General features: G+C 35.4%; 1 protein-coding gene across 5 annotated transcripts in view; it reads left to right on the top strand.

Moving 5' to 3' along the window:
* METTL15 (methyltransferase 15, mitochondrial 12S rRNA N4-cytidine) overlaps positions 1 to 14,800 on the top strand; it is a 198,614-nt gene that overhangs the window by 138,012 nt on the left and 45,802 nt on the right. For all 5 annotated transcript variants that reach the window (XM_082343816.1, XM_082343815.1, XM_082343814.1 and 2 more), the window contains one exon: positions 10,419 to 10,610. In XM_082343816.1, coding sequence (XP_082199942.1) covers positions 10,419 to 10,610 — 192 coding nt within the window. The remainder of the gene's footprint in view (positions 1 to 10,418; positions 10,611 to 14,800) is intronic.

The raw sequence follows: 14,800 nt of genomic DNA, 5'->3' as shown, positions 1-14,800 counted from the left end.
GATTCTTCTGGGAAATTTTTCATTTGATCTAAATTTCAAATTTATTATCGTAAAGTTCTTGATAATGTCCTATTGTATTTTTAATGCCTGTAAGATTTGTAGTGACATGTTCTTTATTTACCCCTTATGTTAGTAATTTGTTCATTCTCTCTTCTTGATTACCCTTATAAGGGATTAAACAATTTTCTTAGTATTTTCAAAGAACAAATTTTTGTTTTTTCTTTAATTATTTCTATTGTTCTATTTTTTTTTTTGCTCTTGTATTTATAATTTTCTGCCTCTTTTTAGGATTTTAATTTGGTGCTATCTTTTTCATTATTATTATTGAAGTAGAGTTGATTTACAATATTTTGTTAGTTTCAGATGTACAGTAGAGTGATTTGGGTTTTTGTTTTTGTTTTTTGCAGATTATAGTCCATTGTAGGTTATTACAAGATATTGGGTATAATTTTGCTGTGCTATACAGTGAATCCTTATTGTTTATCTATTTTATGTGTATTACTTTGTATCTGTTAATCTCATACTCCTGATTTCTCCCTCCCCTCCTCCCTCTCCTCTTTGGTAACCATAGGTTTGTTTTCCATGTCTGTAAGTCTGTTTCTGTTTTGTATATAGATTCATTTTATTATTTTTTTAGATTCCACATATAAATGATATTATATAGTATTTGTCTTCCTCTGTCCGACTTATTTCACTAAGCATAATACCCTGTAGGTCCATCCATGTTGCTGCAAATGGCAATATTCCATCCTTTATGGCTAACATTCTATTGTATGTATGTATGTGTGTATGTGTGTGTATATATATATATATATATATATATATGTATATACATACACCACATTTTCTTAAGCCGATTGTCTGTTGATGGGCACTTGGGTTGCTTCCATGTCTTGGGGTGCATGTATCTTTTCAAATTAGTTTTCATTTTTTCCATATATTTACCCAGTAGTGGAATTGCTGGATCATATGGTAGTTCTGTTTTTTTGTTTTCTAAGGAACCTCCATACTGTTTTCCATAGTGGCTGCACCAATTTACATTCCCACCAACAGTGTACATGGGTTTCCTTTTCTCCACACCCTCTCCAGCATTTATTCTTTGTAGACTTTTTGTTGATGGCCATTCTGACCAGTGTGAGGTGTACCTCATTGTAGTTTTGATTTGCAATTCTCTTAATTAGTGATGTTGAACATGTTGAATTTCATGTGCCTGTTAGCCATCTGTATGTCTTCTTTGGAAATATGTCTATTTAGATCTTCTGCCCATTTTTTGATTGGATTCTTTGTTTGTTTGATATTGAGTTTTATAAGCTATTTGTATATTTTGGATATTAACCTCTTGTTGGTCACATCATTTGCAAATCATTTTTTATCCTATTCCATAGATTGTTGCTGTTATTGCTTAATTTATGAAACAAGAATGCATAGATCATTGATTTTCAGCATTCTTTTATGTACATTTAATTTTGTGGATTTTTCTCAATAATGATTTTAGAAGTATTCCACAAGTTTTGATGTGTTGCATTTTCATTAGGTGGTAAGTTATGTTGTACTCTTTAAGTATTGTTTAGTTTAAAATATTTATTAATTTTCTTTATTTTCTGGATTATTTAGAAGCCTATTACTTAATTTCCAAACATTTGTGGACTTTCTAATAGGACTTTTCCTATTATTGATTTCTACTTAAATTCCACTGTGCTTAGAAAATATACTCTGTATGATATCAGCCCTTTGAAATTTGATGAAACTAGTCTGATAGCCCCAGCAGATAGTCTATTTTTTACAAATTCATTGTGTCTTTAAAAATATATACATTCATGTAGTTTTGGAGTATGGAGTTTTTTGTGTAAGTTAAATCAAACTTGATAATTGTGTGTTTCAAATTTCCTATATGTTGTTCTGCTTAGTCAAAATTTACTAAGAGTGATATTTTAAAATCTACCATTATGGTTATATATTTATCCATCTGCTTTTAGTTCTGTCAATTTTTGCTTCATATTTTGAAGCTTTATTATTAGGGATATAAAGATTTGTAATTTGCATGCCATTTGGTAGATTTGACCCTTTTATCATGATAAAATACCTCTTTTTATTTCTAGTACTGTTTCAATCTGCTGTATCTGATACCACCTTTCTTTTGTGTAATGTTTGCATTAACATTTTTTCCATCTTCTTATTTTTGACTTCTCTGTGTCCTAATAGTTAATTTGTCTTTTATAAGCAGCATATCATTGGATTTTGAAAATCTTTTTTAAATTAGAGTATTTAGTCAGAATATTTAATATAATTACTGGTGTATTTGGGTTTGGATCTGTCTACTATCTTCCTGTTAGTTTTTTATGTATCAACCTGTTCTTTGTTCCTTTTTTTCTTCTTTATTGCCACCTTTATTGTTATTATCATTCTATCTTCTCTCTCTGTTTGCTCATATGTTATACTTTATTGTACTATACTTTTTAAGATTACCCTGGAGAACACAACATGCGTAATTGTCTTATGAAAGTCTAATATAAATTAGTACTTTAACCTCTTCCTGGACAATGGAATTTCAAAGACTTTATAACATAGCCTCCGAAACTGTTATTCCAGAACAGAGGAATATTACTCCATTGAATACATTTTGAAAGGGTAACTGAAAGATAGAAATATAATTACATTTCATCATTTCTAAAATGTGCTTTATTCAAGTCAATATATGAGTTGTGAATAAACGACTAAATCAATTTTTAGCAAGTATTTCCTGAAGGAAAAGACAATGGTCAGTAAAGATAATGCTATCAAAGATTTTGAGCAGATTATGCAGAACAAAAACAACATATTTTCGTTCCATCTCTACAGTGTATGAAAATATTCTTTGAGCAAGTGTATCTTTTAATAGTGTTTAAAAAGTGATCACAATTAATATGAAAATCAACATATCTTGGACCTTTATGTAGTATGGTAAACATAAACATATCAAAAAGTGAACAGTTCTCAAACTATAACAAGAGCATGGTGAAATGGAAGGAGAAATACAGCCCAGTAGCAGCACATAAAAGAGATTGGAGAAGAATTCTTTATAGTCAGTATGGCCCTGCATTTGGTGTGCCTGGAGCAAATCCTTGCTACTGCTCCCAACTTTCAGTTGGCAGCACAGTGACCGAATCATAAGAAGAATCTCTAAGGGAAGAGAAGCAGGTTGGAACAGAGGGAGAGGTAACATTTACTGAGGGCCTTCCTTTGCCTAGGCATCTTAGTAGGTGTCCTCATGTACACTGATTAACATACTCTTCACCAAAGCTTTGTGAGTTTGGAATTGCTCCGTTGCCCACATGGGACAAATAAAGAATCTGAGTCGTAAAGGGATAAATAATTAAAAAGTTAATAATCTGATTCACTCTGACTCCAGAACTTACTGAGATACTTCTACCATACCAGGCTGCCTCAAAGGGGAAAAACTTAAATACCATGAGACACAGGGAACTGAAACTGAGGGATATTAAATAACTTGTCCAATACCACAGGGTTAATAAGTATCAGAACCAATTTTTAAACATAAGCCTTATGATTCAGTCTCCCCTTTCTGCTCTACCACTGCTGTTTAAAGAAGAAATAAACCATCTCCTCAGTGATTTATATACGTTTGTGTATATACCTTTCCATATTGTGTGCTGTTGTTCATTTTTATATTCCTGTATCCAGTACCTGGTAGATAATCCTTATTCAGCAAATATTTGTTGAGTGCTGAATCTGCAGACCTATAGCTATGAAGATATGGCAAACGTTGACAACAATTAAAGCATTTTAATAAAAAATCAGAAAAACTAGGCAAATTTATGGACCATGACAAGGTTATAATGATGAAGAGTTAGAGGTCTGAAATGGCACTAAATAAATAGAAACCTAGGTATTACAGTGTAGTGGTTAAGAACATGACTCTGGAGCCAGACAGGACTGAGTTTGCATTCTAATTCCAGCACTTACTAGCTATATGGCTTGAGTAAGTGACTTCATTCTCTGTACTTGTTTCTTCATCTGCAAAATGTGGGTTATAATATCACCTAGCTCATAGGGTTATCATAAGGATGAAATGATTTAATAAGTATAAAGCACTTAGCACAGGGTCTAGTACATAGGAAGCATTCTACAAATGTTTGCTCTTACCATTGCTCAAATATGAGCTATGCTTTCATCCACTGCTTTGGCTCCCTCTGAATTCCTTGCTTGGGGGGTGCCTAATGAAGTGATAAAAACAGCCGAGGCCCCTGCTCTGTGCCTACAGACCAATAAAATTTAATGACTAGAAAACAGGTAGCACACTGGGATTTCATGGATTAATGCTGATACTAACGTGAGAAAGGCTTGGATCCACTGTAATCAGACCTTCACCCCTGCAAAAACAATTTGGATTTTGCTCTTCATATCCTCTTAGGGAATGTAATCACCTAGGTATGCCCTCAAATGCACACACAAAATGAATGATTGAAGTAAATGACAAAGTGAACCCTGAAACGAACTTTAAGTGTCTGAATACATTCCTGTCATCTTCTTAAGAAATGTTAGTTTTCTTCTCTTCTTTACATTGTTCTGCTTGTCACTCTGGTCCATATGATCAGAGTTCTCTGCATATCCATCTGCTAGCTCAGTGTACCCTCAGATTTCACCACAGGGTTCCTGATAATGGACTGAAGATGGCCTAGTCTGTGGCTTAGGTGACTTTACATGAGGTTGCCTTCGCTGCTGATACTGACTTGATGCCTCAATTTTAGTGACTGAGCCAGTTCTAATAAATTATATGTCTAACTTATTCTTTCATGCCTGAATCTGTTGCCATATCCCTGTCTAAGACCTCAGTTCCTTCACAGCTAAATGATTTGTTCTTTTTAGAAAGAATCTGGATCTACTTTTATAATTCGTTGAGTAATCTATCCCTAACTGCTATCATTAGACTGTATGCAGTTAGAGGAATGATGAAGTTCCATGTTTAATCCTAAATCACGTAGTAGCTACTCTTACATCACCAGCCTCAGTATGTACTAGGATCCTTTATAATAAAACAAACCCAAAACTTGTACTCCAAGTGCAGATAACTTGCCAGAATCAAGATTAACAATACTTATGGTGGTCAAAGCCTCAAAAACTGGCTTCCAGGAACCAGGGTATTACTGGCACTCTATTGCTAAGTGCCTTATTTTTCTTGGCGTTGGGTTGTAGAATCTTCTCATGTAACATGTGCTTTGAGTCACAAGCAACATTTTACTTTACATCCTGGGGCTCCTAGGGTAATGACAAATGATGATGACAATGATAAACAGATTCTGTATGTGTAGTTATGGCTAAATGTCCTGGTTTGGCTCTGTTTTTGTGACCATCATGATCCTCTCTGGAGAATTCACACTTTTCTGTTACTTGCTTTATAACACTTGTAAAATACATATGCAAAAATACTAAGAACTTAAAATTTGAATAAAAGAGGAAGAAAGGAAGGAAGTAGGGAGGGAGGAAGGAAGAGAGAGGACCTGAGGAAGGAAGGGAGAGAGGAAGGAAAGAAAAAAGAGAAGAAGAAAGAAAAAAGTGGGTGTGGAATCTGCCTACCCAGGAAAATTAGCCTCAATATAATTGCATATGTGAAATAATGCCCCAGGGTCTGAAGTTAAGGCTAAGTTTTCAACAGTTTGTTGGTATACTTTTAGATGGTTTTTTTTACTATGAGAATAATCTAATTCTAGAAACATAACTGATATAGCATCAGAAGACTCTGCCTTAAACACATGATTTACTTTGTGGTGTTGTCTCATGGTTACTTTTTTTTCCCCATATGATGTTCTCATACTTGTATATGATTATGGTGAGGATTATATTTTTGTTACTTACTCTTTGTCATGCCTAAAACTATCTGAATGTTAGTGTTAAACAGTTATGTTTGAAGGTGTCCAAGAATGCAAACATCTCCTATAAGATATTATTTTTATTTTACAATTATATTATTAGCTTTAAGCAGGATATAGCTCTAATGCTAAGGAATTAAGACTGGGCAATAGTGATTTGTTTGAGGCTTTTGCTGCAGTGTAAAGAAGATTTCTATGGTTCAAGATAATACCTGGATCCTAAAGGTTGTAGAAAATATGTAGGTTAGAGATTGTACTAGATCTACAATAATTAACAAAACAAAACTGCACAAGTACAGTGTGGAGGAAACAGGCTTAGCAGTGGTGTACAATGGTATTAGATAGTATAAGTCAACAGTGTGAAACAAATTCTAAAACTATTATGATCTTGAGCTGTATTAATATAATAACTAGAACAAAAGAGGAAAGAATTTACTTTATTCTGTGCTGATCATTATGGAGTTCAGATCTAGGGACATAGGCAAACCGGGACACATTCAGAAAAGAGCATCTTGCATGGTGAAAGACTTTTTGCGTAGAGAATAGCAGAAGAAACAAGAGTTGTATGATTTAGAGAAATGAACACCTGAGAAGCATGATAGCTATAATAGTTATGTTTTCCATTGCAAGTAAAAAAAAAAAAAAAAACAACTCAAACTGGTTTTAAATAACAAAGGTAATTTATGGGCTCATATAACTCAAAAGTTCAGAGACAAGTTGGATTTTAGGTGAGGTTCAATGTAATGGCGTGGTTAATCTTTCTCTCTGCTTTGTAGAGTTTTGGCCAAATTGGCTGCTACCCTCTCCCTTCTTTGGGCCAAGATATCTGCTGGCAATGATCAGAGCTATGTGCTTTTTCATATCAAGTGAGAGTCTGAAAAACATTTTTCTTCCCATAGCTCAATGGAAGAAAAGAATTTTCTTTCCCCAAGTCCCTAGGAAATATCTCTTGTATCTTATTGGCCAGAGGTGTGACACATGCCAATCTTAGAACAAATTATAGGGGCCATGGTGGTCATGTGTGCAAATTAGCTTAGCTAATCAGAAATCCACCTCTTGAGCAGAGATATTATATCCATTAGGATAGAATTCTCAGGAGAAACAGAACCAGTAGGAGATATACATACATATACATACACACACATCATATATATATATATAGAGAGAGAGAGAGAGAGAGAGAGAGAGAGAGAGGGAGAGAGAGAGAGAGAGAGAGAGAGAGAGAGATTTATCCAAGGAATTGACTTGCATTGTGGGGACTGGCAAGTCTGAAATGGTAGGGCAGGCCAGCAGACTGGAAACTATGATAGGAGATGATACTATAGTCTTGAGATTGAATTTCCTTTTCCTCTGGGAAACCTCATTTTTTGCTCTTAAGGCCTTTCATCTGATCGGATGGCACACACCCACATTATGGAAGGTAATATCCTTTACTTACAGGGAACTGACTGTAATGTTAACCACATCTAAAAAAACTTTCACAGCAATACCTAGATCATTGTTTGATTAAATAACTGGCTACTTTTGCCAAGCCAAGTTGACATATAAACAATCATGGATATGATCATTCTCTCCCAAGATACAAGGCTGAAATTTTGACGTTCTGTTGGAAAAGAGACTGGCAACTAAGAGGTAGCCAACAAGTATCGCTTACAATAACTAACAATAGATATGTAACAGGCTGCCATGGGTTTTTAATTGTTTTCCATGGACTGATACCTGGGACAAAAGTTATAGAAATAGTGAGGAAACAGCCAGCAACTTCACTAAAAAACAACTGACTAAAAAAACTTTTAAAAAACCAAAAACCAATAGTGAGTTTTTATTTACTGGGAATGTTCAAACACGGGCTAAATGACTGTGAGGTGAGGCCTAAAATTTAAGCCCAGTATTATGTGTTCTTGACATTTAGGGAAAGCTGGAAGAATCTTAAATGGCCTAACCACAACTTTTCTTCCCCACTGTGCTTCCACAGAGAAGGTTCCTAGCCAAACAACACTCCTTATCAAAGCGATCAGGCATAATACCTGCTTATCCCTGAGTAGCAGGTTTCAGTTCCCTGCCAGCCCGTGGAATTATTCAAACAAGCCAACACATCCTTTCTTGGGCATGCGGCACCCTACCCTATTGATACCATAAAATCTGCTCCTCACAGCCTGTCGGTCCACTCTGTTCCTGAGTGCGGCACCCATGTAGCCATGCATGGCATTTGGTATCCTCCTCCCCTGGGCTGTGAGTGGATGTGATTAATAAACTCCTGTCAGTCTCATCTGTCCAGTGTCGGGCGCTGTGTGTTCACTTGACCATTTCCATAATTTTAGAATGGGAATCCCTTCCTCACCAATGGGGTGAATGAGAGATATTAAAACAATGAGTCTCCTCCCCACCCTGCCCCCCAGCAGTGATGGTGGAAAGGGAAAAGATTCAAACATCAATTAAATAATTGGAACAAATGATTTGTGAGTTGCCTTCCAATCCCAAGATTCTACTATTTCTGTTTTCAATGCTAGTATTAGCATTCATTTTATATTTTCCAAATACAGACACAGCAATTTGTCTGTCTCTACTATTAGCACCCATGAGATTGTTTTGCAAACTGTTTATTTATATACCTTTCTCTCAGCTCAAAGCTCGGAAAGCCATGATTTATTAATCTGTTTATACCTCAGAATAGCATAATGCCTGACACATAGCAGATATTTAGTGAGTATTTGGTGAGTGAATCTGAAAATCACTTTCTCCATTGGAATTTGAGAAAAAATTACCAATGAGCTGTGAAATTCTCCTTAAACAACATAACATATAAGTAAATATCATAGATATGAATTCCCCAACACTGTTGAAATCCACCCTCACTCCATACACCTGTAGATGGAGGGAATGAGGTCTTGGGAGTGTTGCCCAATTTTTCTCTTCTCATTCCCCTTCCAAAATGCATGCCAGTTGCCCTAGGGCTTCTGAAGAACCCTGAAGGCAGCATCTCACTTTGTGTAGGAAGGAGAATTAATATAGCTGTAAGGTGATCCCAACTCCTTGCCTGTCTGTTAATTCTGAATGCCCCATTCACTTCAGAATCCCTGCTGAGAGCTAAAACATTGCTTCTGTAAGAAGGCGTTTATTTTAGGCATAGTTTCATTCTTCAAGTGTGCAGCTACACAGCACCCCTATCCTGAATTATGTGAAGAATATGGAGAAAGCTAAAATGGTTGGCTTGAAGGTGTTTGACATATAATAAGTAATAAAACAGAAAGAAAAAAGATATTTAAATTGGTTTACTAGTTAAAAGTTAAATTTACTTTTTTCCAGTTTTATTGAGATAATAATTGACATATAACACTGTACAAGTTTAAAGTGTCCAGCATAATGATTTGACTTACATATATTATGAAATGCTTACAACAATGTTTAGTTAACAGCCATCATCTCATATAAACACAAAAGAGAAAGGAATTTTTTTTCCTAGTGATGAGAGCTCTTAAGATTTATTCTCTTAACAACTTTCAAAAATACCACACAGTAGTGTTAACTATAGTCATCGTGTTGTACATTACACCCCTAGTACTTATTTGTCTTATTTATCTGGAAGTTTGTACCTTTTGACCACCTTCATTCAATTCACCTTACCTCATCCCCCACCTCTGGTAACCACAAATCTCATCTCTTTTTTTACGAGCATGGTTCTCTCTCTCTCTCTCTCTCTCTCTCTCTCTCTCCCCCTCTCCCTCCCTCTCTCTCTCTCCGTCTCTCTTTCAATCTCAAGATTTCACATATAAATGAGATCATACAGTATTTGTCTTTCTCTGTCTGACTTAGCATAATGCTCTCAGGGTCCATCCATGTTGTCACAAATGGCAAGATTTTCTTCTTTTTTATGGCTGAATAATATATATATATATATATACACATCTCAAGTTCTTTATCCATTCATCCATTGACAGACACTTAGGTTGTTTTCATGTCTTGACTATTGTAAATAATGCTGTTATGAAAATGAGTGTGCTGATATCGCTTCAACATAGTGTTTTTATTTCTTTTGGATATATTCCCAGAAGTGGAATTGCTAGATGATATAGTAGTTCTATTTTTAATTTTTTGAGGAACCTCTATACTGTTTTTCATAGTGGCTATACCAGTTTACACGCCTACCAACAGGGCACAGGTGTTTATTCTTTTGATAGAATGGCATATGTTTCTTTTCCCAGCCCAGAGATTTAAAAATTTTTTTTTAGAAAAAAAAATAATAAAAAGACTGGTCCGACCAGCAAATTTTTCTAATTCATGAACTTATATACCTTCACAAGGTATAAAATAAATTGTGTTTATTAGCAAGAATAAAATTATGTTAAACCACCTCTGGTGTTGAAACCAAAGATGCAGAGTTTCCATATCTGTATGTCCTTATATAGTATAAAGCATGTGGTTGGCACTTAGTAAACATATGTTGGTTAAATAAGCTAATAATAGAATGTGCTCCCTTTCATTGATCCTAGACCTTAAGAAAGGCTTTAATATGACATAAGTGTTTTTTCCATCTCCTGGGTTTATCCCCAGTAAACAGATCCGAGCCATCCTGAGCCAGTTCAGCCAGGCAGAAGCCTTACTAATGAAAGCTGGAGTGCAGCCAGGGACTTTGGATGGAGTTCTTTTGGATCTTGGGTGTTCCTCCATGCAACTTGATGCCCCTGAAAGAGGTTTTTCCCTTCGGAAGGATGGCCCCTTGGACATGAGAATGGATGGTTGCAGGTGAGTATTGATAAAGCATTTCTCCTCATAACAAGAAATCAATTTCTCAAAAACACTCTGAATTTAATTTCCTTTTAAGACTGTAGAATTCCCATCACACGCCCACACCTAACACTATCCATACATAATAAATCAGTTTTGTTTGCTACTCATTATAGGCTTTAGTCTTTCTCTAGATTTGGGATTCTAAAAGAAAAATCATTGCAGTCTTTACACAGAGTAGTGAAGAGGATAACTTTAATACTGATTTTCTTTTTTACAGATACAATGTGATCTTTTAGACTACTAACAATATTAATATGATACTGAAGCAATGGTTTCATTTTGGTGCAGGCCCAACTATGCCTTTTGTGAAAAGTAAAAGGAACTATATTTAATGCATATTCTCTTGAATACTGCATAAAAGGCAAGATCCTAGAGGTCAGCAATTGTGTATTTTGTCCTGTTTCTTGTACAGTCACTTGGATTCAACCTTCTCCAGAGAAACTAAAATTTATGGTACTAAATCAGACACCGTACTGTGTGTAAGACAGCTTTACACCTCCTCTTCATTTCTCACCACCTTGGAAATACATTTGTTCTCCATCATTTAAATAGGTAACATATATTAAATAACACAAAGAGGGTCACATTCTAGGAAAGTATAGGATAATTTCTTTTAAATCTAAATTAATCTTAAAAGCTTAGATTAGCACTTGTCTCTATGCCCAACACTGGCCCAGGAACTGAATAGCCTGTACCTACGAAACAAAGCTTAAGCGTGTTTTTCTCATTTTATGCACCCCCTCCACCAAATTATTTATCATGGCCCCTACATTTGGGAAGCATACTTTCTAAAAGAGCATTAATCTTTCTTCTATCTAAATTTGTAAGCTATTCTGTTACTAATCTGCAATTCTAGACCTGCACAAACATTTCTACTGAAACAAATGTATTTTTCAACATTTCTTCCAATCTGTCAGAAGGACCTTTATATGAGAAATTTAATGTCCAGTTTAAGTCAACAATTTAATATTGAGTTGACTTTGACTTTTATTTCCCACAAACTTCTTTGTCTCATGGTAATTATTCACATATAGCCTTTTCCCCATATTTCGATATGACCTGTTAACTTAGAGTGTGATTCATACTTGTTGGAACCTTTTTGTTCTGAGTCTTATACCTTCATTTGCACAAATTGGCATTCATGGAATGAAGAATGTCATAAAAGAAAATAATAAAAATCCTTTAAAGACCAATGACTAATAGTAAAGGTCAAATATCTTCTCATGTTTGGAGATTGAGGTTGTTGTGCAGAGGTAATAAAATGTCAAGCAAATTTCTGCTGTTCCTATGTCTTACTAAGGATGCCTTCTGAAATACAGTGAACAAAGCTTCTGGTTAATAGTAATAAATCCCCATATTGTTAATGTAGAGACATCATCAAACTGTAGTCTATGAATGAGGGTTCCTGAGGTTCTCCCCTACGAACATGAAAATAAGCCCTTGAGAATTAAACCCTAAGTCAATATGTAATGGATAATAATACTATTGAGCAAATGTATCTTGAAAAGCTGGATGGCTTCCAGGTAGATAGCATAGGCTGTAAACTAATCAGAGATGTTAACATATCTGAAGAAAGTTCATGGCATTCAGAAAGGAGGAGTTGGTTCACATGAATTCATAGACAAGGGAAAGTTGGAGATGCAAATATGTTCAATGCTAATCTAAGTGGTATTATGGGAAGAGGGAGTCCAAGCCAATAAATTTGGCCAGTCAGATCCTGGAAGCTGATATTTCCCTGTGATGAAGATGGGTGCAAGAGGCTTCCTTAACCTGTTGCCATTTAACAGTGGAATCTTACAGCATAGTTAATTCTGTACTACCCCAAGTTCAACAGTAGCTTTCAGATTATAATAAGTTCTCATATAGCAGAAAGAAGTTCCCAGCTTCAAGGACTTGCAGGTCTAGCTCTGTTGTCAGTTGTATTCTTCACTAGAAGGTAATAAATGAACTGCCATAAATTATGGCAATATTTATGCAATAAATTATGTTAATATTTTCTTTCTCTCCTGAGTGTAGTCATTTGTAAGTTGGTGATCTCTGGAGGACTGACAAGATCTCTTAACTTTTAATTTGGAGGGGCAGATTTTGTATGTTAGCTTCTTCACTATTTGAATGCCTATTCTGAAGCCTCCTAACAGCCTATCAGTTTTCCAGACTATTGCCCCTTTTGCCTTGTAGCCCTATGGAAACTTGGGTTGGCCAAAAAAGTTTGTTCGTTTTTTTCCGTAGGATGGCTCTAGTAGCCCTTAGTTGTCTTTCACTTCATTCGAAACAATTTTGTTAGATTGTATTGTGACAGCTGTCAAATCACCATGCATTAAAAAAAAACTTATCAAAATTGGTGAATTTTTGTGTAGCCATTTAATATTGAAGATGGAAGGAAAAAAACAACATTTTCAGTATATTATGCTTTATTATTTCAAGAAAGGTAAAAACACAACTGAAATGCAAAAAAAAGATTAGTGCAGTGTATGGAGAAGGTGCTGTGACTGATCAAACGTGTCAAAAGTGGTTTGCAAAGTTTTGTGCTGGAGCTTGCTCGCTGGACAATGCTCCGTGGTCAGGTAGACCAGTTGAAGATGATAGCAATCAAATTGAGACATTAGTTAAGAACAATCAATGTTATACCACGCAGGAGATAGCCGACATACTCAAAATATCCAAATCAAGCGCTGAAAATCATTTGCACCAGCTTGGTTATGTTAATCGCTTTGATGTTTGTGTTCCACATAAGTTAGCGGAAAAAAACCTTCTTGACCATATCTCTGCATGCGATTCTCTACTGAAACTAACGAAAACTTACATTTTTAAAACAAATTGTGACAGGTGATGAAAAGTGGATACTGTACAATAATGTGGAATGGAAGAGATTGCGGGGCAAGTGAAATGAACCACCACCAACCACACCAAACACCGGTCTTCATCCAAAGAAGGTGATATATGGTGGGATTGGAAGGGAACTCTTATTATGAGCTCCTTCCAGAAAACCAAACGATTAATTCCAACAAGTACTGCTCCCAATTAGACCAACTGAAAGCAGCACTTGACGAAAAGTGTCCAGAATTAGTCAACAGAAAATGCATAATCTTCCAGCAGGATAACGCAAGACTGCATGTTTCTTTGATGACCAGGCAAAAACTGTTACAGCTTGGCTGGGAAGTTCTGATTCATCTGCCGTATTCACCAGACATTGAACCTTCGGATTTCCATTTATCTCAGTCTTTACAAAATTCTCTTAAGGGAAAAAATTTCAATTCCCTGGAAGACTGTAAAAGGCACCTGGAACAGTTCTTTGCTCAAAAAGATAAAAAAGTTTTGGGAAGATGGAATTATGAAGAAAAATGGCAGAAGGTAGTGGAACAAAATGGTGAATACGTTCTTCAATAACATTCTTGGTGAAAATGAAAAATGTCTTTTATTTTTACTTAAAAACCGAAGGAACTTTTTGGCTAACCCAATACACTGCTATTCTATGTGAACATGAGAGTAAAATAAAATTATGCCTATTATCCACTGAACTGTATTTGAGCAAAATGCTCTTTTAATTTTCTTACTTAAAAGTAGAAAGGTATTAAAAAAAAAAACTGCTGAGTACATCCATACTAATCTTAGAATTGTCCTGGTAGAACTGTACATATATTCTATGAGTCTGAATTTACCATCACTAACAAGTTTCATTCTGATGCTTGGTGGTTTGGGCAGTTGAATTAACAGCTAGGTAAGATCTAACAGGGATTTTTCAGTTAGGCCAAGAATGATGTTTGGCAAATCTAGGAATGGACAAGCTCTAAAGGACAGTGACATTCATTGAGTTTCTCTGTTCCAGGCATTATACTATCTAGTTTATAATCGCGTGAACCCTTAATTCTCTCAACAATTCTGTGAGGTAAACATTGTTACTTTCATTTTACAGGTTAGAAATTGAGGCTCCAGTAGGTTCAAAAGCTTACACAATATGAGTAGCAAGGCTATGATTCTAATCGAGGTTGATCTGACTCTATAGACCAAATCTTTATCCTTAAAGCTGTTATTGAAGGAGCAAAGCCTGTTGAGATGGAAATAGGCTACCTTATAGGATGTTCATTGATCTGGGAGTACCATGGCAGCCAAAAAGAAAAAAAAAAAGAATCACAGGATCTGGAAAA

The sequence above is a fragment of the Balaenoptera borealis genome (genome assembly GCF_965194805.1).
Source record: "Balaenoptera borealis genome assembly, chromosome: 11".
Lineage (NCBI taxonomy): Eukaryota > Metazoa > Chordata > Mammalia > Artiodactyla > Balaenopteridae > Balaenoptera > Balaenoptera borealis.
The sequence above is the reverse complement of the archived record's forward strand: the minus strand, read 5'-3'. Positions and strand labels throughout refer to the sequence as shown.